Raw genomic sequence first — 27,209 nt, 5'->3', positions numbered from 1 at the left:
CAAAGTGGTGCACTATACAGGGAATTGGGCTCTGGTCAAAGTAGTGCACTATAAAGGGAATTGGGCTCTGGTCAAAGTAGTGCACTATACAGGGAATTGGGCTCTGGTCAAAGTAGTGCACTATACAGGGAATTGGGCTCTGGTCAAAGTAGTGCACTATACAGGGAATTGGGCTCTGGTCAAAGTAGTGCACTATACAGGGAATTGGGCTCTGGTCAAAGTAGTGCACTATACAGGGAATTGGGCTCTGGTCAAAGTAGTGCACTATACAGGGAATTGGGCTCTGGTCAAAGTAGTGCACTATACAGGGAATTGGGCTCTGGTCAAAGTAGTGCACTATAAAGGGAATTGGGCTCTGGTCAAAGTAGTGCACTATACAGGGAATTGGGCTCTGGTCAAAGTAGTGCACTATAAAGGGAATTGGGCTCTGGTCAAAGTAGTGCACTATACAGGGAATTGGGTTCTGGTCAAAGTAGTGCACTATACAGGGAATTGGGTGTCATTTGGAGACAATATGACAATACAGAAAGGTCAGAGGGGTGTACCACTATGAGTACTCTTTAGGGGGGTTGGATCTGTGGAGCATACCACTGTGGGTACTCTACAGGGGTGTTGAGACTGACCTAGACTACCATGCTTTACTCTACAATCGCCTCATGCGCCGCAAAGTGTGTTGCTTAGGTAACAGCAAGAAGTGCATTCCATGTTGGTGTAAATCATCCCTTTTTTTTAAAGTAGTTTTGTTTCTTCTCAAGTACCATTATTAATTTCACATATCATCCACGTAATGAACAACACATTTTTGTTTAAAGAAATAAAACACAGAACATGTGACGACATTAACAGGAGAGCTATACACTAAAAACAATATAATAGAAAATTAAAAAAACTAAAGGATTTCACAAAATGAAGAGAAGGTGGTTCAGGTTTGTCTATCGAACAGCACAGGTGTTTTTGTAGGGTGATGTGTGCTACTTGTTTCCAGGTATAGGTTCTGTATTGCTTTAATGTCCTTGTGGTAAAGCTCTTTACACCAGCGAGTCAAACTTAGATAATACTGGTGTGTATGACTGTGTGTGTGTTGGGAAAGGTGTGCAAGGGACACAGGTGGTAGTTCAGAGGTCATTCTTCCACAGTTAATAACCCCAAAACAAATCATTACATTACATTCTCCCCTGATTGTTCCACATCCTCCATCGGCATCGTACATTCTCAGGGACTCCAGTCTGTCTTCTTTACAGTTCAGTATCTATCTACCACCACCAATTTGGAGCAAATCAAGTCCTCCATTTTAGGGACAAATCTGCCATTTTTGATCAAAATCCTCCATTCACCACCATGTACAGCAAGTCCAGTTTCTTAGCTAACGAGGCAAGACCCATTCAGGACAGATCACTGTTGAGTACAGTAGGGCTGATTGGAGACATAAGAGCGCTGCATGCAAAACCAGGGCCGGCGTCTACTGGTTCATGGACTGGAGCCGGAGAGTCCAGTCCAGTAGAATCCAGTTTGGTAGTCTAGTGACACTAACTGTTGTTTTTATGGTGTTCGACAACTCGTTAGAAGGTCAAACAGAAAACATGAATATTAATTAGATTGCAGATCACACTAACCCCTGATTGGTTGGTTGGTCGAGGCAAGGGGGGGAGGAGTCCCAAAGGTCTTACCAATGACACATAACACAAGAAAGCCATTATGAAACATTGAGGGGGGAGGGAACGGTCTAACTCTAGCAGACTCCTTTTTGGACTGTGGATAGGTTAAATCCTCTTCAAGATTTCCCTGTTAGTTTTAGCAACTGAGATAGACGCTCCTCTATATTTATTTACCAGGTAGAGCGTGAGGAGAGGTGTAGGACGGTTGAGTGAGGACACTGCCTCAGGACAGGTGAAGGACAGGGGCATTGGTTGATCAGGTGAGGAGATGCAGGAATGAAGGACGAGGTCTACTGCGTAATCATGAGGTTGCGTAAAATGGATAAAATATCAGTCTGTGCTGTTATGATGCTGAGGTCAGAACTGGACATGTGTGGACGTGTTACACAATGAGTGGTCCGCGGCGTGGTGTGCGAGGTGTGTGTTTGGGACTCTGGCCGTCCCTAGTCTCCGCCCCTTGCTCCTCCATATTGATATTACTGGTTGAGGCGTGGTGGGGGAGGGGCTCCAACACTGGCCTATAGCCTCCCAGATACATCAGACCTGAGAGAAAGAGTGAGAGCGAGAGAGTGAAAAAGAGAGACATAGAGAGAGAAAACAAAGGATATAAAAGTAAAACAACATTCAAGGTCCTTGTGTTGAGGACTGATGTTCTATCGCCATCTAGTGGGTGATAATGGTAGTGTCTAAAGTCTGTGGCAGACCAGTCTAACTGGGGGGAAGGGGATTGGTAAACGGGGATACCTAGTCAGTTGCGCATGCATTCAACCAGAATGTGTCTTCCGTATTTAACCCAACCCCTCTGAATCAGAGAGGTGTGGGAGGCTGCCTTAATCAACGTCATTGGCGCCCGGGGAGCAGTTGTTGTTGGCGGTTAACTGACTTGCTCAAGGGCAGAAAGGCAGATTTTTCCACCTTGCCGGCTCAGGGATTCGAACCAGCGACCTTTCGGTTACTGGCCCAAAGCGCTTAACCACAAGGCTACCTACCTGGTCATAGAGATGGGGAGTTAAAGTGAGGCCTACTGGGCCGCATGCACATTCAATAAGGGACCGATCCCAACTTCAGAAATGTGCACAAAACGCTTTTACTAGACGTGTTTCTCAAGTTGGGATTCATCCCTGAAAAACAGGAGAGCTACAGTAGCTACATGCAGGGTTTTGTACTAGCACTGCACTTACAGCACCTGATTCAACTAATCAAGGCCTTCTTGAGGATTAGTCAAAGATGGGTGTTTGAGTGCTGGGTTGAAACTAATAAACTCTGAACACCGTTTGGCTCTCCAGGAGAAAGGTAAGAGATCACTGCTCTAAATCACACTATGGTTATTTAACAGGTAGTGGTTATTTAACAGGTAGTGGTTATTTAACAAGTGGTTATTTACCAGGTAGTGGTTATTTAACAGGTAGTGGTTATTTACCAGGTAGCCAGGTAGTGGGTATTTACCAGGTAGTAGTTATTTAACAGGTAATGGTCATTTACCAGGTAGCCAGGTATGGGTTATTTAACAGGTAGCGGTTATTTACCAGATAGTGGTTATTTAACAGGTAGTGGTTATTTACCAGGTAGCGGTTATTTACCAGGTAACCAGGTAGTGGTTATTTACCAGGCAGCGGTTATTGACCAGTTAGTGGTTATTTACCAGGTATTGGTTATTTACCAGGTAGTGATTATTTAACAGGTAGTGATTATTTACCAGACAGTGGTTATTTACCAGGTAGTGGTTATTTACCAGGTGGTGGTTATTTACGAGTTAGTGGTTATTTAACAGGTAGTGGTTATTTACCAGGTAGCCAGGTAGTGGTTATTTACCACATAGTGGTTATTTAACCTCTACGGGATCGGTGTCCCGTATACGGGACGGTTGAGCTTACGTGCGCTAATGTGATTAGCATGACTGTTGTAAGTAACAGCAAACTTTCCAGGACATAGACATGTCTTAAATGGGCAGAAAGCTTAAATTCTTGTTAATCTAACTGCACTGTCCAATTTACAGTAGCTATTACAGTGAAAAAAGACCATGCACAACAACAGAAAATGTATCACGGCAACTGGTTTGATACATTCACCTCTGAAGGTAATGTACTTACATTCAGTAATCTTGCTCTGATTTGTCATCCTGAGGGTCCCAGAGATAAAATGTAGCATAGTTTTGTTTGATAAAATCAATTTTTATATTAAAATGTAGGAACTGGGTTCTACAGTTTGAACCCTTGCTGTCTCTGGCTCCACACCCACCCCGCCCGGCCATCTAGATGTGTGAAAGTTAGTGTACAAGCTAATGATCCATCATGTATGACATTTCTGGGAGTGTGTAAACTTACATTTTGTATTACCATATCATTTTTTGTATGTTGTCTATAGTTATGTATTTGAAAATGTATCAATTGACCAATTCGGCACATTAGGGCAGACCTGATACAAAATAGTCCAGTATTGCAATGCTTCACTGGATCAAGCTGAAATTTTGCACACACACTGCTGCCATCTAGTAGCCAAAATCTAAATGGCGCCAAACTGCAATATTATATTGTGGCCTTTCTCTTGCATTTCAAAGATGATGGAACCAAAAAATAAATAGAAAACGCATGTTTTTTGTTTGTATCATCTTTTACCAGATCTAATGTGTTATATATTTACTACATTAATTTCACATTTCCACAAACTTCAAAGTGTGTTCTTTCAAATGGTATCAAGAATATGCATATCCTTGCTTCAGGTCCTGAGCTACAGGCAGTTAGATTTGGGTATGTCATTTTAGGCGAAAATTGAAAAAAAGGATCAGATCCTTAAGAGGTTAACAGGTAGCGGTTATTTACCAGTAAGCGGTTATTTACCAGGTTGTGGTTATTTACCAGATAGACAGGTAGTGGTTATTTACCAGGTAGTGGTTATTTACCAGGTAGCGGTTATTGACCAGGTAGCGGTTATTTAACAGGCAACACAGTCTACAGTGTCAATAGCGTGAGTCTGTGGTTTTAGTTTAGTGAATATCCTCTGGCCTACCTACCAGCTAGCCACAGCTATAGCCATACCTATTCCTCAATGTGCACAGGGCATGAGTCCGCATCTGTCCATCCGAAAGAGAGCAGAGAGAGAGGGAGAAAGAGAGAGAGGGACATCGAAGAGGAGACGGAAAATATGAAATGATGGATAAAGGAGAGAAACAGAGAATAGAACACATTTACGGCACAGAGAATTCAAACACCACAAAGAGAAGGGGGGGGGGGGGGTACAAAGGGCGACCAAGGGAGAGCGAGGGACTGGGGTCAGGGGTCAATAAGTTGGGAGTTACAGGAATGGGAGGAGCAAAGGCTTCGTCTGTAATTATTAAAATAGGGACTGTTCTCTAGTAGCCAGATGTCTACATCTCTGCGTTCACTCTGCGGCTTGAGATTTGTAACAAAAAGGCAGGAAAACAGGGACTAATAGTTTGAGAGTTGGTGGCCGCAGAAACAGCACCCATGTTAGAGTGCTAGAGAGATAGATAAACAAAGCTAAAGCTACGTTTTTCCACTTGTTTTTGGATACTTGTTGTTCTTGTCAAAAGCAACACCTGGATCTTGACACACTGCTGTGCACTGGGATTCCTCTTGAGAAACAAAGCCTTTCACCCCTCCCTCACTGTAACCTGCTTCTGGTCAGCACAGCAGAGGGGCACATCTAGCAAGCGAGGGAGAAGCAGAGGAGAGGGAGAGATGGATGGAGGGATGAGTCGCAGACGATTAGCAAAGCGGCTCGGAACTGGCAGACACTGAACATGAACTTGGAGCTCTGAGATGGACCAGATAGTACACCCACACGCGCTCACACACACGCTCTCTCTCTCACACACACACACACACACTCTCTCTCACACACACACTCTCTCTCACACACACACTCTCTCTCTCTCATACACACACACACGGAAAAACAGAACACAGACAAATAGAACACCACACAAGCTCTCACACACACACACACACACAGAACACGGACAAATAAAACATGGTCAAACACACACAGTTACATGCAAAGACACACACTCTCTCACATATCCACAATCAAACACACTCACAAACATAAAGACACACACACTTTCTCTCACACACACAGGAGCTTTTTACTGGGGGGAGAGGAGGAAGAGATTGCACAACCACCTACTACTGAGAAAAACAACAGACGACAACCACAACAGTGAAAGAAGGGTGGATGATGAGAAGAAGGAAGCCTCCTGTTCTAACTGCTGAGAAAGATATGCTGTCTTGTGTTCGGTATGGATGGATCCCACTGCTGATGCCAATTACAGCCTTATTTAGTCTGGCTCATTCATTCCCTTTCCGGCATCTATTTCCTGAGCCCTTTGAGATGAAACAACAGTAGTAGACAGACATTTGGAGGGCATCTAATCTACCACTCTCCCCTCTTCACTTTCTGTTTGTGCTAAACACAATCTCAGCTAGAAACATTGGAGCCTCAGCTTAAAGCTTTGTCAACCTGTCTGTCAACCTCTTCCTTCACTCTACCTGTCTGTCAACCTGTCTGTCAACCTGTCTGTCAACCTGTCGGTCTACCTGTCGGTCTACCTGTCGGTCTGTCTCTCTTTTCCTTCGGTCTACCTATCTGTCAACCTGTGTCTACCTGTCTACCTCTTTCTTCAGTCTACCTGTCTGTCAACCTGTCTGTCTACCTCTCCCTTCTGTCTACCTGTCTGTCAACCTCTTCCTTCATTCTACCTGTCTGTCAACCTCTTCCTTCAGTCTACCTGTCTGTTAACCTCTTCCTTCAGTCAACCTGTCTGTCAACCTGTCTGTCAACCTGTTCCTTCAGTCTACCTGTCTGTCTACCTCTCCCTTCTGTCTGCCTGTCTGTTAACCTCTTCCTTCAGTCTACCTGTCTGTCAACCTCTTCCTTCAGTCTACCTGTCTGTCAACCTGTCTGTAAACCTCTTCCTTCAGTCTACCTGTCTGTCTACCTATCTGTCTACCTCTTCCTTCAGTCTACCTGTCTGTCAACCTCTTCCTTCTGTCTACCTCTTCCTTCAGTCTTCCTTCCCTCTCCATCCTCTCAATCTTCTCTCCCCTCTCTACCCTGACTTCTGTTCCACTGCTTCTCCTCTCCTCCATGATCCCTCTCCTCCATGATCCCTCTCCTCCATGATCCCTCTCCTCCATGATCCCTCTCCTCCATGATCCCTCGCTCACTTCTTATTTCCTTTCACTGACACCCCTTTCTCTCCCCCTTCTCCCCCGCCCCAGTCTCAGCTCTGATTGGTCCATGTTCGGTAGGTTGCCACTCACCGGCGAATCGGCTGTCGGGAACCTGCTCATTGTCCAGCCCCCCCAAACAGTGCGTGTCGCAGAGGGCGACGCCCTGATTGTTATTGGCCAACTCTGGACACCTGCTCCGCCCACCTGCAAGCGAGGGCAAAGGTCAAACAACAGCAGCCAGGCACAGCAGGGGGGCGGGGCCAGGGGTGTAGATGGGGGTCAGTCGTTTTTTAGATGACCATACTAGTGTGTGTGTGTTTGTGTGTGTGTGTGATCATGTGATGGTGATGATAAGCATGTGGCTCAGCAGGCTCAGAGGATGCACATGGAAGCTGGCACACAGCGCAGCAGGGACAGATACATGCAAACATACATCACACGCACATGAACATTTATAGAGACAGGATTCCTTTGGTTTCCTTATTGACTAATTTATTAATTGTTTGTTATTGTTTATTTAATGCCCACAGCCAATAGCACCACTCCATATTGACACACACACACACGTCTTACTATACTTGTGAGGACTTTTTGGTGACCAACAATTGATTCCCATTCAAAATCCTATTTTCCTTAACCCTAATCTAACCTCTAAGCCTAAAATAGCCTTTTTACAAGTGAGGACCAGCAAAATGTCCTCACTTCTCTGAATTTTAGTTGGTTTACTATTCTAGTGAGGACTTCTGGTACTCACAAGAATAGTAAAACGTGTACACACACACACACACACACACACACACACACACACACACACACACACACAATTCCACTATGACTGGAGGAAAATACATATTAAGAAGTTCTATACTAGTCAGAACATGCATGATGATTAAGATGTCACACACAAACACATCAGATACACACACAGGCAGACATACAAGCATTTAAACACACATTCATAAATAACACACACACACACACACACACACACACTCAAGCTCTGGACAAACACACACACTCAAACTCAGGGTTCACACACACTCAAACTCGGGGGACACACACACTCAAACTTTGGGGACACACACACACACACTCAAACTTTGGGGACACAGAGAGGCAGGGTTAGAGATTGAAGCCCAATGTATCTGACTTTGGAGTGGAGAAGTAGAGGAAAAGAGGAGGATTGGGAGATAGAGAGAGAGAGACACATATACACACAGAGAGAGAGAGACATATACACAGAGAGAGCGAGAGAGAGAGAGACACATATACACAGAGAGAGAGAGCGAGAGAGCGAGAGCCATATACAGAGAGAGAGACATATACAGAGAGAAAGACACATATACACAGAGAGAGAGCGAGACATATACAGAGAGAGAGAGAGAGAGACACACATATACACAGAGAGACATATACACAGAGAGAGAGAGACATACACAGAGAGAGAGAGATACACAGAGAGAGAGAGAGAGACACACATACACACAGAGAGAGAGACATATACAGAGAGAGAGAGAGAGACACACATATACACAGAGAGAGATATATACAGAGAGAGAGTGAGAGCGAGAAAGACATATACACAGAGAGAGAGAGACATATAGAGAGAGAGAGAGACGTATATATACAGAGAGAGAGAGAGAGAGACACACATACACAGAGAGAGACACACAGCGAGAGAGAGACACACACAGAGAGAGACATATACACAGAGAGAGAGAGAGACATATACACAGAGAGAGAGAGAGACACACAGAGAGATACACAGCGAGAGAGAGACACACATACACACAGAGAGAGAGAGAGATACACAGAGAGAGAGAGAGACATATACAGAGAGAGAGAGAGAGACATATACACAGAGAGATACACAGCGAGAGAGAGACACACATAAACAGAGAGAGAGACATATACACAGAGAGAGAGAGAGAGAGACATATACACAGAGAGAGAGAGAGAGAGAGAGACATATACACAGAGAGAGAGAGAGAGAGACATATACACAGAGAGAGAGAGAGACAGGCATATACAGAGAGAGAGAGAGAGCGAGAGAGAGTCACAGAGAGAGAGAGACACACATACAGAGAGAGAGACACAGAGAGAGAGAGAGAGAGAGACACACAGAGAGAGAGAGAGACACACACACACACAGAGACACACATACAGAGAGAGACACACACAGAGACACACATACAGAGAGAGAGAGAGAGAGAGAGAGAGAGACATATACACACAGAGAGAGAGAGACATATACACAGAGAGAGCGAGAGAGAGAGAGACACATATACACAGAGAGAGAGAGCGAGAGCCATATACAGAGAGAGAGACATATACAGAGAGAGAGACACATATACACAGAGAGAGAGCGAGACATATACAGAGAGAGAGAGGAGACATACACAGAGAGAGAGAGATACACAGAGAGAGAGAGAGAGACACACATACACACAGAGAGAGAGACATATACAGAGAGAGAGAGAGAGAGACACACATATACACAGAGAGAGATATATACAGAGAGAGAGTGAGAGCGAGAAAGACATATACACAGAGAGAGAGAGACATATATAGAGAGAGAGAGACGTATATATACAGAGAGAGAGAGAGAGAGAGAGAGAGACACACATACACAGAGATAGAGAGACATATACACAGAGAGAGACACACAGCGAGAGAGAGACACACACAGAGAGAGACATATACACAGAGAGAGAGAGAGACATATACACAGAGAGAGAGACACACAGAGAGATACACAGCGAGAGAGAGACACACACAGAGAGAGAGAGATATACACAGAGAGAGAGAGAGACATATACACAGAGAGAGAGAGATATACACAGAGAGAGAGAGAGACATATACACAGAGAGAGAGAGAGACATATACACAGAGAGATACACAGCGAGAGAGAGACACACATACACAGAGAGAGAGACATATACACAGAGAGAGAGAGAGAGACATATACACAGAGAGAGAGAGAGAGACATATACACAGAGAGAGAGAGAGAGAGAGAGAGACATATACACAGAGAGAGAGAGAGACAGGCATATACAGAGAGAGAGAGAGAGCGAGAGAGAGTCACAGAGAGAGAGAGACACACATACAGAGAGAGAGACACAGAGAGAGAGAGAGACACACACACACACAGAGACACACATACAGAGAGAGACACACACAGAGACACACATACAGAGAGAGAGAGAGAGAGATAGACATACAGAGAGAGAGACATACAGAGAGAGAGAGAGAGACACACACATACAGAGACACACACAGAGAGAGAGAGACATACAGAGAGAGAGAGACACACACATACAGAGACACACACAGAGACACACACACAGAGAGAGAGAGAGAGAGAGAGAGAGAGAGAGAGAGAGAGAGAGAGAGAGAGACACACACACAGACAGAGAGAGAGAGAGACACAGAGAGAGAGAGAGAGAGAGAGAGAGAGAGAGACACACAGACACAAATATACTGTACATACAACTGCATATTAGGTTGTGGAATCTAAGCAGCACATGCAGAGCACAGCAGGCAAACACACACACACAAGCATGGGCAAACTAACAACACACACACACACACACCCCAGACCTGGGTACAAATACTATTTAGGGTATTTCAATTACTTTCAAAGACATTTAAATATGTTGTATTTGAAAAGACAAGTAGTTGAATATTGGAATGTATTTGGAAATACACTTGGAAAGTATTTTAAAATTACTCAAATACACTGACTCAATTATACTCCCATTTAACCCAGGTATTTGAAAATAGTATTTGAAAATACTTTCAATAGAAGTTGGCTAGTTTATTCGGGTCACAGTATTAGAAAATACTCAAATACACATACAATTAGTATTTCAATAACAAATACACATTGTATTTGAACCAGGTCTGACTCATACACACTGAGCCAAATGCACAGGTGCAAACGCATGACTTGGGATGATTTCACCGATGGCCAGTATTTTAGCCCACATTTTCATTTACAGTGGAGAGAATCTAGCATGGCACCACTTAGCACACCCTGCTATCTAACTAATAATGGGCTTTCTATGGTAGTTCAAAGTATAGGGTGCTGTGACAGGGTAGTCAGTCACTAGAATGCCATGTTAGAAAGGACAAAAGTGGCAATGTCGTCAGAACTGATGAGTGAGTACAGGAGATATATTTGTTTTGTTCCTTGATGTAGGGCAAGGGTAAGTAGTTTGGGTGAGGCTTTAAGTTAGGATTAGTGGGTAACATTGTATTAGTGGTTAGACTGCCCCATACTTCTGTCCTTTCCAGCATGGCCAGATAGTGAGGAGGGTAAAACAGAGAGAGGGGTCAGAGGTGAGAGGTGAAAAGGTCAATAAGAGGTCACATAGTTACCCTGCTCATGGGAAGGGGAGGGGCAGTCTTCCTCTGTGACATCATTTCCCTGTGAGAAGGAGAGAAGCAGTTAGATTTGTTGTATTTTATATGTTTAATATCTATATCCATTCATATAGTTTAGGTACATTCCACCAATTCGGTGACTTTTGAGAAGTGTAACTTGGGCCAAAAAACTTGATTTCATCTCATTTAAAAATTCTGTCATAAAGAGCACGTTTAACTTCATAAAAAACTAATTTTCCCCATCTCAAGAGATTAAACATTTTTAAAAAATACTATTAGTAAGTGCCTATTAAGAGCCAAATAAAGTAACAGGGTTGATGATTTCTTCTTAAAATCATCCATAAATCACCTTGTGACAGGGGGAATGGAAGCTTATTGTGTGCAACAGGGAGTGGCAATTGAATGGAAGCATCACCCCCCCCCCCAAAAAAAAAAAAAAATGCTAAAAACAATTTTAGCCTGTCTATCTATGGGTAACAGGGTTGACATGTTATGCTCGACCAGCTCAGTTCTCCAACACAAAATGGCCAAAAAGTGTAGAACCAGCTCATCTGATGTCACTCTATGATTTGACTATTAGATGTTCAATGTATCTTTAGAATATTTAAAAAGCAATAGTTTCACCATATGAAAACGAGAGTTCAGTTCACGTAACAGGGTTGACCTTAAAAATGAGGGACAGACGTAAAGGAATCACTGTGACAGTGCAAGGGTTTTTCCACTGTCTAGGGGGCGGGCGTAGGCAATGACCCAAAGGTAAAGGCACAGGAGACAGGAGCGCGGTGCAAACAAAGAGGCTTTAATTAAGAAAAGGAAAATTACATCCTGGCTCTTTCAGAGCTCTACAGGGTCAACAGGACATGCCAAAAGCTTAAACGCTGCAAATCATATCAGTCCTATCCATACCTCACGTGACGTATGCTCTCCCCGCAGAGTGAGAGCTACACACTTTTAAGTCTTTAGGCAGTCAATTAGAGGGCTGCCCCACCCTCGTTAAGGGAACAGTGCTCAGCTGGAGCTTGTTCCTAGCCAGCGTTCCACCTGCTGCTAGGCCCTTCTGCACCACAATCTCTAATAACATGAAATAAATAATCATCTTCAGAAATGACTTTGTCAAAGCAACAAAATAACTAAGGCTTTACAATGATGGTGAAAACTTGGTGAGATGTTGGGATTAAGTGGGTTAAAGTCTTCCTAGAAGTGACGCAGGGTTGACGGAGGGACGTGAAAATGCTGAATTTCTGCACTTTAACAAGTCTTTATTCATATTAAAAATCTGATTTATTGAATTCTCCATGTGGTCTACATTAAAAGGGCACTTCCTTTAATATAACAGGCTTTTAAAATGCAATATTGGTGCACAATTTCTTACTTAAAATATCAAAGGGACACAAAAGGCACTCTTCGTGGAATGACCCTAGTATATAAGCACCTCTGAATCCTGCTCTTCTGACACAGCGACTGAGAAGTTCTGTTCTTTTGGCTCCATGGGTAGCTCCTGAGAGCGAGACAAAGAAAGAGAGCAAAAGAGAGATATAGAGGGGGGGGGGGGGTTATTCTCTATGTCAGAGATTGACAAGCCCCTTCTCCACCCCTGTTCTCCCTCCTCTGCCCTGTTTCTCACCTCCCCATCCTGCTGTGAGGGTCCCCGGCTTTCCATGGGTGCGTCCTGGTTCTCCTCCCCCTCTGCCTCTCCCCCCTCCTCCCCCTCTACCTCCCCCTCCGGCCCGGCCAGGTAGGAACCGGACATGGAAGACAGGGTGTCAGTGCTGATCTGAGAGTGATGGCTGTGGGAAGAAGCCATGGACATGACTGACTGGGCCAGGCTACTGCTCACTTGGTCTGAGAGAGAGAGAGAGAGACAGAGAGAAGAAGAATTAACAATGTTTAATAATTTGACACATTTTCCATTGCCCACTGGCACCCCCTGCCAGCCCCAGCAGAAGGCCCACCTTCAGGGGAGGTGATGGTGGAGGAGAAAGGTGTCCCAGTACAAGAGGACTGGTCTATGGCTCCAGACGAGGATAGAGTCAGGTTCTCACTCTCTGGAGTTACACCACTCTGGAACAGAGAGCAGAGGGAGTAAGGTCAAACACACACACTGGAGACGGACACAGACACCAACACACACGCACCCACTGTGTCAGTGTACCTCCGGTTGTTGTTTCCGACGGCAGGCCTGAACTTCTGATTCGCTGCGTTCTGACTTCTCGTCCTCCTCCTCGGGCAGCACCGAAGAATTCTGGGAGAGAGACCTGACACATCCCACAATGCAGCAGTCAGAATCATAAACACCACAACAAACACTCTCACAACACTACTTTTGTCCCCGAAAGAAAGATATTCTATTAGCTAAACCTTTAAAAGTCCTAGGACATTAATTCCTATTCAAATGTACAGTATGTTTGTATGCGTTTCTGCATCCCAAATGGTATCCTATTCCACATGTAGTGCACTACTTTTGACCAGGGTCTATAGGGCTCTGTATAGAGAATATGGTGTCATTTGGGACACGACCTGTGTCTTCAAGCTCCACTCACTTGGATCCGCTCTTCTTCAGTTTGAGTCCCTGGCTGGAGTTGGAGTGGTCCAGGGGGGACATGGAGCGGGCAGGGGCGGGGTGGGTCTCACTGCTGTAGTGGGGCAGGGTCCCTGAGACGTGGCCCCCAGTGAGGTCCTGCAGAGGGGGGGCCGAGGGAGACACGCTCAGGGGCCCGTTCAGAGCCTCCAGGAGGGACACTGCCTCATAACCTGGGGGGATGTGGTCTGACGCCTGGGGGGGGGTAAAGAGAACGAAAAAAGGAGATGAGATGTCATGTTGCTATACACTGTATTAAAAATATATATATGGGTATATATCGTACCGAGTGTTCCTCTGAATCGGAGGTCTGGGAGGTGATAACGGGGTTAAACCCGGCAGGAGAGAGAGGACTCAGCTTCTTCCTCATGGCTCGGATCTGCAGCAGGGCCCGGAACGCTGAGGACGCATTATAACATGATTAAACGCTCACACCAGTAGAAATCCAGTTATTCGAGTTGAAAGATGATGGCCAGAGCTTACCCATGATGCTGCACAACAATGTAAGTCAATAAGTAATAGTTTTTGTCAAATTATTATATATTTGAGCTTGAAGTGACAAAACCGAACTGCCCGCTTTGTGCAAATTCGTGCCAATGACATGTCTTTTCCTAGTTTAGTTTCAGGGCTGGGTTTTATTTGAATGGTACCACCCACCAGCATGGCATTGTTTATTATTCAGAAACACCTGCAAACTTTGCGAGTCGCGGGGAAACTAATGTTTTTGCACCTCCCCTTTTTTTTCATAATCCATTGGATAATTTGTCAAATGTAACTTATTTATGAGCTAGTCTGCATAAATAAATATATGACCATATTATAAATAGTAAAACTCCGTGATATGATTGCATTTTAGAACCCTGCTCCCCTTGTCGCCCTAAGATGAATGGTTTTGCATGGCCTGGTGCCCCGGGTGTGCAGGGTTTGCTCATTCTTTGACCATTGAATTGATCCTAAAGAGAAATCTCCACCCACCCGGACACTGGACCACTGGCTATCCATATTACTTAGCTTATATTCTTTCTATTTTTATGGCGGATTCACAGACGCAGTTTAGATAATGCAATTATTACACCTGGCTTACAGTATGCCCGTCTTAAGTGAAATGGTGCTCACATAACTTTCATCAGCTAGCTAAGGTTAGCATGCTAGCTAGCTACAATGACAGCTGTCAGTCAATGCCTAATTTGTTGTTATTTCTCTGATACATGTGGAAATCAACACAACGTTCCCACCCTCCAATTCCTGAACATGTATTAGCAGCCTGCGTCAGTCTTCCCCCTGAAACCTAAACAATAATAGTGAAGACATCAAAACTATTAAATAACACATATGGAATCATGTAGTAACCAAAAAAGTGTTAAACAAATCAAAAGATATTTTATATTTGAGATTCTTCAAAGTAGCCACCCTTTGCCTTGATGACAGCTTTGCACACTCTTGGCATTCTCTCAACCAGCTTCATGAGGTAGTCACCTGGAATGCATTTCAATTAACAGGTTTGCCTTCTTAAAAGTTAATTTGTGGAATTTCTTTCCTTCTTAATGCGTTTGAGCCAATCAGTTCTGTTGTGACAAGGTAGGGGTGGTATACAGAAGATAGCCGTATTTGGTAAAAGACCAAGTCCATATTATGGCAAGACCAGCTCAAATAAGCAAAGAGAAACGACAGTCCATCATTACTTTAAGACATGAAGGTCAGTCAATCCTTCAAGTGCAGTCGCAAAAACCATCAAGCACTATGACGAAACTGGCTCTCATGAGGACCGCCACAGGAAAGGAAGACCTAGAGTTACCTCTGCTGCAGAGGATAAGTTCATTAGAGTTACCAGCCTCAGAAATTGCAGCCCAAATAAATGCTTCACAGAGTTCAAGTAACAGACACATATCAACATCAACTGTTCAGATGAGACTGCGTGAATCAGGGCTTCATGGTCGAATTGCTGCAAAGAAACCACTACTAAAGGAAACCATTAATAAGAAGAGACTTGCTTGGGCCAGGAAACACGAGCAATGGACATTAGACCGGTGGAAATCTGTCCTTTGGTCTGGAGTCCAAATTTGAGATTTCTGGTTCCAACCGCCGTGTCTTTGTGAGACGCAGAGTAGGTGAACGGATGATCTCCGCATATGTGGTTCCCACCATGAAGCATGGAGGAGGAGGTGTGATGGTGTGGGGGTGCTTTGCTGGTGACACTGTCTGTGATTTATTTAGAATTCAAGGCACACTTAACCAGCATGGCTACCACAGCATTCTGCAGCGATACGCCATCCCATCTGGGTTGCGTTTAATGGGACTATCATTTGTTTTTCAAAAGGACAATGACCCAACACACCTCCAGGTTGTGTAAGGGCTATTTGACCAAGAAGGAGAGTGTTGGAGTGCTGCATCAGATGATCTGGCCTCCACAATCACCCAACCTCAACCCAATGGAGATGGTTTGGGATGAGTTGGACCGCAGAGTGAAGGAAATGCAGCCAACAAGTGCTCAGCATATGTTGGAAAAGCATTTCAGGTGAAGCTGTCATCAAGGCAAAGGGTGGCTACTTTGAAGAATCTAAAATATATTTTGATTTGTTTAACACTTTTTTTATTACTACATAATTTCATATGTGTTATTTCATAGTGTTGATGGTCTTCACTATTATTCTACAATATAGAAAATAGTAAAGAATAAAGAAAAACCCTTGAATGAGTAGGTGTGTCCAAACTTTTGACTGGTACTGTAGGTGCGGCAACTTCCTCTGAGGTGGGCCTTTAAGTATTGACGTGATGGTCTTATGCATACCAACGTATGGCTTACAAAACATCTTAAGTAGCATTATAGACTCACGCAGTCTGCAGATGGGGCAGCAGTTGGCCTGGTAGCGGAGAGTGTCGGCGCAGGCATTGCAGAGACACAGGTGTCTGCAGGGCAGGATGAGTGTGTCACGGACGTCCGACAGACACACCACACACTCCGCACTGTTATCACTGATCTCATCATCCGCAACCTGGGGACAACGTAATCAATCAATCAATATGTCAATCAATGAATACATCAATACATTTACATTCAGAGAGCAGTATGGTAGCTTGGTCAAACAACACAGTAACAATGACATTTACTGTGCATACTGTATCCTCTAACCCAGTGTGTTTAGGGCATGGACTAGTGACCACAATGCTTTTTGTTCAAAACTTTCAAAATGACTGTAGAACTGGTTAGGGCAATGGTTCCCAACTCCAGTCCTCCAGAGTCATTTTGAGTCAAGTTTTTAACAAAAAGCATGCCCTAAACATCCAAATTCTCAACTTGGTACCTTTGATTCTTGGCTGTTGTACTTGTTCTCGATGCCGTAGATCTCCTGAAGAAGGTAACTCACCCCATCCACCTGGAGAGGAAACATGTTGGGGATGATAGAGAGAAGGTTTCACTATAAAACATACCAGGTAGGATGGTGAAACGGGGAGAGAGAGAAGGTTTCACTATAAAACATACCAGGTAGGATGGTGAAACGGGGAGAGAGAGAAGGTTTCACTAAAAAACATACCAGGTAGGATGGTGAAACGGGGAGAGCGAGATTGGAGGAGAGGGGGGGGGGGGGGCAATAAAGCAGAAAAAAGAGGGGGCAAATTAGAATACAGAGAGAGGAGAGAGAGAGGAAAGAGAGGAGAGAGTGAGGAGAGAGAGACGAGAGAGAGACGAGAGAGAGACAAGAGAGGAGAGAAACAAGAGAGGAGAGAGACTTGGTGGAAACAAACTCACCACTTGTTTCTGTTTCAGAGGTTTGACACAGAGACAAGAGAGAGGAGAGAGAGGAGAGAGAGGAGAGAGAGAGGAGAGCGAGAGGAGAGCGAGACAAGAGAGAGGAGAGAGAGGAGAGCGAGACAAGAGAGAGAGACAAGAGAGGAGAGAGAGAGAGGGACAAGAGAGAGAGACGAGAGAGAGAGAGGAGAGAGAGGAGACAAGAGAGGAGAGAGACTTGGTGGAAACAAACTCACCACTTGTTTCTGTTTCAGAGGTTTGACACAGTAGCCCCCATCCATGTGCTGTGGAACAAACAGTAGATACTTACAACAATCCAATACCACTGGACACAGACGTCAGTTCAACATCTAGTTTTTACATTTGATTGAGTTGACAACTAACGTGAATTCAATGTGAAATCAACAAACATTTGAAGCATGTAATTGGATTTAGCTTAAAAGTTGGATGAAAAAAAGACAAACATACGCTGATGACTGCAATTAGTTTTCCACCTTGATTCAATGTCATCACATAGATTTTTTGTTGTTGAAATGATGTGGAAACAACGTTGATTCAACCAGTTTGTGCCCAGTGGGATACTTTTAAATCCAGAGTCAAACACATTTCAAAACATGTCAAACATTAAGATACCAACTGAGTAAAAGTTAACACACTTTATCACATGTTATAAATTAATCACTTTACTTACAATCCTACAGCACATCAGACTCAAAGCTCCTTACCTTCTCAAAGGTGGCCAGGAGGACATGGGTGTGACCCATGTGATCTTCCCCCTCGTCTGCTGTTGCTTGAACGACCATGGGAAACACATCCTTATCCATGTCAAACAGCAACTAGAAAGGGGGAGGGAGAGGGTGGAGGAAGAGAGAGAGAGAAAGAGAGAGAGGGGGTGGAGGAAGAGAAAGAGAGAGGGTGCAGGAAAATAGAGAAAAGAGGGCGCGATAGAGAGAGAGAGAGGTTATACCCTGAAAACACACACACATACTTTGTAACTAATATGCATAAACACACACACACACAGACCGTACCTCCTCATCGGCCCACTCTGATAGATTGATGGAGTGAGAGGGCAGACAGAACTGCTGACAGACTCCTCTCTTAAAGTGCACCGTCTCTGACTGGAGAGAGCTGTCCTGGGGGAGGTAGCTATAGGAGAGATGCAGAGAGTTAGGAGAGATAAACACGCACACACACACACACACACACACACACACACACACACGCAGACTTACATTGGCACTCCGTTGTGGAACTCCTCTATAGCTTGATAGTAGATGGTGATGGCCACCTGTGTGTCAGCGTCGAAGGTGAACTCTATGTTGTAACAGGCTTTGCTTTTCCCTGCCACGTCCTCCCCTGGCAGCTTCAGGTCCTCACTACACCTGCCAGCACACAGAAACACAGCTAGCGTCATCTACATACCGTTGCAATCATGTAATAACAGTATAGCTCGGCAAAAAAAACAACCAAAGCATGCGAAAGTCTCCGGCCAGCTACATGATTTGGTTCTGGGGGGAGAAGTTGAGATGTTGGACTAGGGCAGGGCTGCCCAACCCTCTTCCTGGAGATCTACTGTCCTGTAGGTTTTCAGTCCAACCCTAATTTAGCATATCTGATTCAGCTAGTTAAGGTCTTGTTGAGCAGCTAATAAGTAGAATCAGGTAAGTTAAATTAGGGTTGGACTGAAAACCCACTGGACGGTAGATCTCCAGGAAGTGCAGCCCTGGACTAGTGTAATAAAACAGACTACAGATGTAGGATTTTAATTTGAGCCAGTTTGGTACAGCAGGAAAAGAATCCTGCAGTAACAGGAAATGTGAATTATTATGTGGATTATAATTAATGGACCTTTTTTGTAGGGGTTGATACATTTTCGTTAGAGAAAATCAAGTCTGACATTTTAAAAGTGGAAATTACAAACTTTAGAAGCCTTTTTAAACCTTGAATACACTACAAGTTTGCATTTCCTGCTGTGTAGTAAAATAAATTATCAGCAACAAAAGAGTGATCAAATTAAGATCCTACATCTGTAAGCATAAGTTAAATAATAATGAACGGGATATAAACTAGAAGTAAATTGTGTGTGAGATACTCACCGTACGAGCCTCAGCGTATCCTTACGGATGTTTATAAGGCTTCGTAGCGTCTTTACTGGCTCCTGAGGAGGTGGGGCCGCATAGGGAAACTGTAAAGGAACCAATCACAAAAGGTCACATCATTAACAACAACAAACGCGTCACATGATCTGATCAACTAATCACCAAGCCATTGATCAGTTGAATCAGGTGTGTTAGTGCTTGGTTGGAACAAAAGTCTCAACACCCTGTAGGTGTGAAGAACGACTGAAAGATCAAAGCATTGTCCTGGATACTTCACCCACTTAAAACAATAGATATATTTTCTTTCCCCACTTTTATTACTGGACTTTGCACAATCTGAGTGTCTTTCCCCGGTGTACCGTGTTTTTGTTGCTGACTGTATAAGAAGACAGTTGAGTGGGTCAAAAATACAAATGTCCAACACATTAATGATGTTAGTGTAACGTAACTAGTTTGGGAGGAAAGACGACAACTGAAACAATCAAACCATCTACATCTCCTTGCCAGTCAATGGCTGCATATATAGCCTACTCACCCTATCCAGTTCCTGTTATCCTAATCTGTTGTTGCATTTTCATCCCCCCACCACCTGTCTCCTCCCTTCTCTTCCAGGGTCCATAAGGGGGATTAACTCTGTGCTGAGAAGCAGAGACCACGACGACTCCCACCCCAACACAGTCTTCATGGCCCCTTCCCTATCCTGCGACGACCAAGCAACCATCCTCCCGAGCCATCACGATGCCTCAACCATCCCGAAACATCACGATGCCTCAACCATCCCGAACCATCACGATGCCTCAACCATCCCGAACCATCACGATGCCTCAACCATCCCGAACCATCACGATGCCTCAACCATCCCAAACCATCACGATGCCTCAACCATCCCGAACCATCACGATGCCTCAACCATCCTGAACCATCACGATGCCTCAACCATCCTGAACCATCACAATGCCTCAACCATCTTGAACCATCACGATGCCTCAACCATCCCGAACCATCACGATGCCTCAACCATCCCGAACCATCACGATGCCTCAACCATCCCGAACCATCACACTGCCTCAACCATCCCGAACCATCACGCTGCCTCAACCATCCCGAACCATCACGATGCCTCAACCATCCCGAACCATCACGATGCCTCAACCATCCCGAACCATCACGATGCCTCAACCATCCCGAACCATCACGATGGCTCAACCATCCCAAACCATCACGATGCCTCAACCATCCTGAACCATCACGATGCCTCAACCATCCCGAACCATCACGATGCCTCAACCATCCAGTCTTCCTCTCCATCCTCCAACACCACCTCTGACTCAACATTCTACAACCATCTAACAATCATCCAACCTCATTCCAAACTCAAATTCATTCTAAATAACTTCATTCTGCATTCATACCTTGTAACCTTTCCTGCATTAAACTATCTCAAATGCATTATGTTGAAGATGTGGTCTGTACCTAGCGAATTCTTTATTCGTACTGGCACCGATCTTGCCGATAGCGTGCTATTTTAGAAAAAAGGTTATACGTGTAGTGACCTTGATCTGTGGTTGTTTACTTATTGTAGATTAATGCACTTATTGTAAGTCATTCTGGATAAGTGTCTGCTAAATGACAATGTACTGTAAAATGTGTATAGAAGTACCTTTGCAACTCTATGGAACATGCCATCCAGTAGGGAGGGAGGATGTGGTTGGATACCTCTACACCCTTCTTCTGGGGCTAGGGGGAGGTGTGAATGTGTGTGTGGTTTACAGGAAAGGCTCCTGCTGGGCCCAGATGTGTTATAATACTGAATACCGCCTCATTCAAAAAACACACACCAGTAGATTTCTGCTATAGGATCTGTACATGCATGCACACACACACACACTCTCCTCTTTCTCTCTGTAGTCTTAATGTGACTCTGTACTACAGGTAGGGTTGCAAAGCTACCGGTAATTTAACAAAGTTACCGGAATCTTCAGTAATTTTGGTAATTAACAGAAAATCTATGGCAATCTAAAGTTTGGCAATTTATACTTGAATAACTTTTTTTAAATGTATTCATATATAGTATTCATTTATTATATATGTGTCCATATTGTCCATGGGTTTTTAGTAGATAGACCATATGGTTCAAGAGAAAATAGCCTAATTAATGAAAAAAGCATCTAATCAACAATGGCATTATTTTCTATTAACTCTTTAAATCTTCCAACTAATGACTTTTCTTCACAACTGCCACCAGTTTGACGCCAAAACATTGATAACAAATACATATTGATATAGTTTAAAAAATGATACTATGCTGAAACCCTCATATTAAACACCAATGGTATTCACTAACTTGATGGTTTATATTTAATGTTTTAAAGCTTTGTCATTAATCTTTTTTAATTTTAAATCTTATTTAATGATGTGATATATTTGACATGTGATTAGGCCACACAGAGGGCCAGGGATAATTACAGACACCTGTGATAATCTGAAATACCCAAAAGGGCCACTAGATGCATTGTGAGATTACTTCAAATCCTTGAAAGATACCAAAACTCTGGTAGTTTACTGGTAAATTTGAAAGTTTCCAGTAATATACTCTCCCTTTACAACCATAATTACAGCAGTAAGCTGCTGTCTAAATCCCCAACATCACAGGCCTGTGTACTTCCAGTTGCACGCACGTACACACACACAAGGCTACAGCTGTACAAATCCAGTGTAGGGGTCAATTTCATTTCAAATGGACTAGACCTATGCTGCAGGTCACAGTTAACAACTCTGGGAGAGAGGAGAGAGATGCAGTGAGTGGGGAAGAGATATGTGGCTCTGCATTGCCATCTGCTTAGAGGGCAGGATGACTTATATAAAGGAATATGAGAGAGAGTGAGAGAGAGAGAGAGGAACAGCGAAAGAGATCCTGTGTGGCGCTTGCAACACCAGGGTTGTGGATTCAATTCTCACGGTGGACCAGTACGAAAATGTATGCACTCACTACTGTAAATCGCTCTGGATAAGAGTGTCTGCTAAATTACTAAAATGTAAAGAGATGGAAGAACAGCGAGAGAAACTGTGAGGATTTTCAAATATCTGGGTTAAATGCATGGGAGTGTATTTGAGTACTTTCAAATACTTTCCAAGTGTATATCCAAATACATTCCAATATTCAACTACTTGTCTTTTAAAATAAAAAATATCTGAATACTTACTTCCAAATGTTTTTGAAAGTAATTTAAATACCCTAAATAGTATTTGAACCCAGGTCTAGTGTAGTGTAGCATAGCGCAGTGTGAGAATCCGTACCGCCACTGGTCTGATTCCCAGGAAGTTGAGGTCGGTGTTCTCTCCGAACAGGTATCCCTCGGGGTGGGTGGAGTCAAACTTCTCCCCGCCCATGATGAAGTGGCTGGCAAAGTAACTTCCTGTGGGGAACAGGAAGAGGAAGTGAGCAAACCTGATCCCAAAGATTGCCTCCTCATATAACCACAATATAGCCCAATTATGTTTCTCCTCTTTTTTTTACTTGAAGGACAGTTAAAGGAGCTCACCCAGCTAGGTCAAGGTGTTCCAACCCTGGTTCTAATCTTAGCCAATAGTGGGAGAAACAGATAGGGAATAGGTACAGTAGACATTGCCTCTAACCACTGATTTGAGATCAGAAATGTCTTTATCTCCTATTGATTAAGATTACAGTTTGAGGTAAGGTAACTGATCCTAGATCTGTGGTTAGGGGGGGCAACTTCTACCTTGAGTGTCTCTCTACACATTAAAGTAATATCTGGTAAACTGCAGACTAGGGTCGTCTGGTCTGAATCAAAATAGCTGTTCTGGCTGTTTTCACCCCCCCCCCCCCCCCCAACTCCCCTTACAAAGCAGTGCTTGTAAAATAAATAGATGGTTCTGATCAGGAACAAAACACCTTTTGTGTGACACTGCCTGGTGGGGAAATAATTAGAATGTATGTTTTGAAGACCGCTGCGCCACTCGGGAGCCTGTCTACTACCCTTGAATGCCCACTGTGTTTGTATTTCTGCACACACACAGAGAGAAGGAACTGAGGCTGAGCAATCCAAGTAGAGATCCCAGGCCAGGCCATAGCTACTCAACAGTGATGGAAGTGGTTCGGTGAACAACGCTCAAGTGATGAGCAACCTTGCTTTAGACCTTAAGGCTTGTGTTAGCTCCCTAGGCTAATTCATACGCTTTAGCTCAGCAGGCTAACACAGTCTTATACCACTTTCTTCTAAAAACCAATTCTCTCTTCTTAACTGCAATGACTGATCTCTCATGACTGGATAGGTGAAAGCAGGGGTGCAACTTTCATTGGGGATGGGGGGGGGACATGTCCCTCCAACATTCTGAAATAGCATTTTTGTCCCCCCCCCCAGTTTTATCATTGGAATGTGATACAAAACGAGGTCACGGTGTGCTTTAGGACCATGCGGACGCCTCCGAGCGGTCGGGTAGGCTGTTTGGAGTGTTTCTTCGACTGGATAAAAAAAAAAAAGATAATAATAATAATAATAATAATGATAAAACCAAAGTTGCGCCCCTGGGTGAAAGAATGCGTATGGAAATCCAAACTGATTGCAGATAATTTGGGAGGATGGGTTGTAGCAGGCTTCTCTGTCCCTGCCCTATAAAGATAGACAGCTTCTTTATTGCTAAAAGTAGAACCAACGCGTTTCGGGTTTGGCCTGATGAAGGCCCTGATGATGGCCAAAAGCCGAAACGCGTTGGTTCTACTTTTAGCAATAAATACGCTTTTTTATTTAATTCCATTGTCCTCCAAGTGTTGCTGAATCTCCTCTCTTCTTCAGTTTGCTCCTCAATTCATGCACCTTGGTTGGAGAGCGAGGTAGCGGCAGTGATCCTTTCCCTTTGCACTATAAGGATAGCCAGAAACTCTGGAATGGCACTATACCTATAGTGCACGATGGGCCCTGGTCAAAAGTCGTGCAGTTAAGAAGGGTGCCATTTTGGACATAACCAGAGACATTAAAGACAGACACACTCCTCCACATAATCTAAGGACCAGCAGCCAGACACACTCCTCCACATAATCTAAGGACATGCAGCCAGACACACTCCTCCACATAATCTAAGGACCAGCAGACAGACACACTCCTCCACATAATCTAAGGACATGCAGCCAGACACACTCCTCCACATAATATAAGGACATGCAGCCAGACACACTCCTCCACATAATATAAGGACATGCAGCCAGACACACTCCTCCACATAATCTAAGGACATTAAATTTACGTAATTTAGCAGACGCTCTTATCCAGAGCGACTTACAAATTGGTGCATTCACCTTATAGCCAGTGGGATAACCACTTTACAATATGTTTTATTTAATTTTTTATTTAATTTTTTGGGGTGGGGTAAGGGGGGGTAGAAGGATTACTTTATCCTATCCCAGGTATTCCTTAAAGAGGTGGGGTTTCATGTAGCCAGGGAGTCTGGTTACACTGGCTGTCTCTGTGTCCTTGGATATCAACCCGCCTCCATACACACATACGTTACCACTAGAACATGTGGTAGAAGGGTAAACGCAACACAAAGTTACAGCTGCTTATGGGAGAGGTGCAGTGTAGGACTTTAGCAGACGCTCTTGTCCAGAGAGACTTACAGGAGCAATTAGGGTTAAGTGCCTTGCTCAAGGGCACAATGACATATTTTCACCTAGCCGGCTCGAGGATTCGAACCAACGACCTTTCAGTTACTGGCCCAACGCTCTTAACTACTAAGCTACTGAACTGACCACCAAGAAACGAACAATTCTCATCACATAGTGCTTTTTCATGTGTGTAAGTGTTTGGCACAACATCTGAAACCCCTACATCTTCAAACAGTATCTTAACAGTACCTTGACCACCCCCCCCCCCCCCCCAAATAAAAAAAATAACCTGAACCAGCACTTGCACTTGAATTGCATTGGATTCAAAGTCAGGCATAAATGAGCATCTAGATCAGGAAAGTTTCCTCTCACGACCTCTATAAGCCACAATGTTGAATACAATTATATTTTAACTTAATTTACCGGTTGTTCGTGCAGTTGGTCCTTTTGCAGGTAGGAATGTGAGACAATATAGCCACAGGAAAGTAGAATTACATCAACTCTTCAAAGCCCTGGTAGTGCGTTCAGATATCTGTCCCCTGGAGCATGCACACAACCACGGAAACGAGCTCGGAAACTAAGCATGCGTCTTGTGCATGTATTTTCATATTTTGCGCATGCTTCAGGTGATAGGAATATGAACGCACTACCAGTGCTTTGAAAAGTTGATGTAATTATACTTTCCTGTGGATATATTGTCTCACATTCCTACCGCCAAAAGGACCAGCCACATGGACAACCAGTAAAGTAAGTTAAAAGTCCAATGCAGCCGTTTTTTATCTCAATATCAAATATTTTCTGGGTAACAATTAAGTACCTTACTGAATTATTTTCAATTAAAATGGTCAAAAACTAAGAAAAATAACTTCTTAGCAAGAGCAATTTCTCAAGCAAGAATTTTGCTAGGACTGTCTGGGAGTGGTCTGAGTGGGGAGGGGAAAACTCAAAATTAGATATTATTGGCAGAGAGGTTTGGAACTCTCTTTCTTATTGGTCTATTAGCGAATTTACCGCATGGTGAAGTCACCATGGAAGGCCAAAACTCCATCCCACCAAAACAGGCTGAAATTTCAGGCAGTATTTTCAAACAGCTTTTACACTAAAAAGGGCATTATCATCATGTTCACAATTTCACAGTATTATTCCAACCTCATAGTGTGGAAATATATATATATATGTACATATACACAGGAAAATCATGTTTTTGACTGCACTGGGCCTTTAAAATATAATTGTATTCAACATTCTGGCTTGTAGAGCTCATGAGAGAAAACTATCTTGATAAACTCATTTATGCCTGACATAGAATTCAATGGAATTCAACGTGGGGTTTCCAGGCTAGGTTCCGCTCCTATTCATGTGTGTACTGTCGCCTATGAGGCACAGGCATCACTTACCAGATTTCGGTGGATAGCGGTACACCGAGTTCGACGGTATATCGACCTCTTCCACTCCTGCATTTTGTCTGCTGGTTAAAGCTCCCATTTCCACAGAAAATAAAAGCTAAAATTAACGTACATACCATGAAAACATTCCCTATTCTCAAAAATCTCTATATTCTCTTTAATTTAATCCAGTTCGTGCTAACGTTTCCATTTTTATTCTTGGTTTATGTCCTTGGTTCCCTGCCGGTGGCAGATGTAGCCTAGTTGTTGTGCTCGTTCCGGGGGATTAGTTGTTGTTCTTGCTGCTTTATCCAAAGCGCCGTTGTGCTGTCGCTGTTAGTTTAGAGGCAGAAAAGCAACAACTGCATCCCTTTAACAGCAAAGCTATTTATCAATTCACCTAGCGACGCATACTCCGCTCCACTGCAGCGCGTTTCGGGGGCCGCTTTGAAGAGGAAAACGAGGTCTCTCCCTATGTAGCGTCGTATAACGGTCCACTCGACATATTTTCTGTTCGTTCTCTCCCGTTTGTAATGCCGTG

At 43.8% G+C, this 27,209-nt stretch overlaps 1 protein-coding gene across 1 annotated transcript; it reads right to left on the bottom strand.

The window, feature by feature from the left end:
• Window positions 1-1,744: 1,744 nt before the first annotated feature.
• Window positions 1,745-26,768, bottom strand: LOC311101138 (E3 ubiquitin ligase RNF157-like; the record flags this gene model as incomplete). The annotated part of the gene is made up of 18 exons (XM_084142205.1): window positions 1,745-2,198; window positions 6,938-7,051; window positions 11,230-11,278; window positions 12,668-12,733; window positions 12,860-13,077; window positions 13,188-13,296; window positions 13,388-13,490; window positions 13,776-14,008; window positions 14,100-14,212; window positions 16,647-16,806; window positions 17,116-17,187; window positions 17,798-17,845; window positions 18,287-18,397; window positions 18,593-18,710; window positions 18,797-18,946; window positions 19,661-19,749; window positions 22,961-23,079; window positions 26,681-26,768. 18 exons carry the CDS (start codon window positions 26,766-26,768, stop codon window positions 2,038-2,040), a joined length of 2,121 nt encoding a protein of 706 aa, XP_083998331.1. The 3' UTR covers window positions 1,745-2,037.
• Window positions 26,769-27,209: the final 441 nt, after the last annotated feature.

The sequence above is a fragment of the Coregonus lavaretus genome (assembly GCF_964263955.1).
Source record: "Coregonus lavaretus genome assembly, chromosome: 25".
Classification (NCBI taxonomy): Eukaryota; Metazoa; Chordata; class Actinopteri; order Salmoniformes; family Salmonidae; genus Coregonus; species Coregonus lavaretus.
This window is presented reverse-complemented; position numbering and strand designations above follow the sequence as displayed.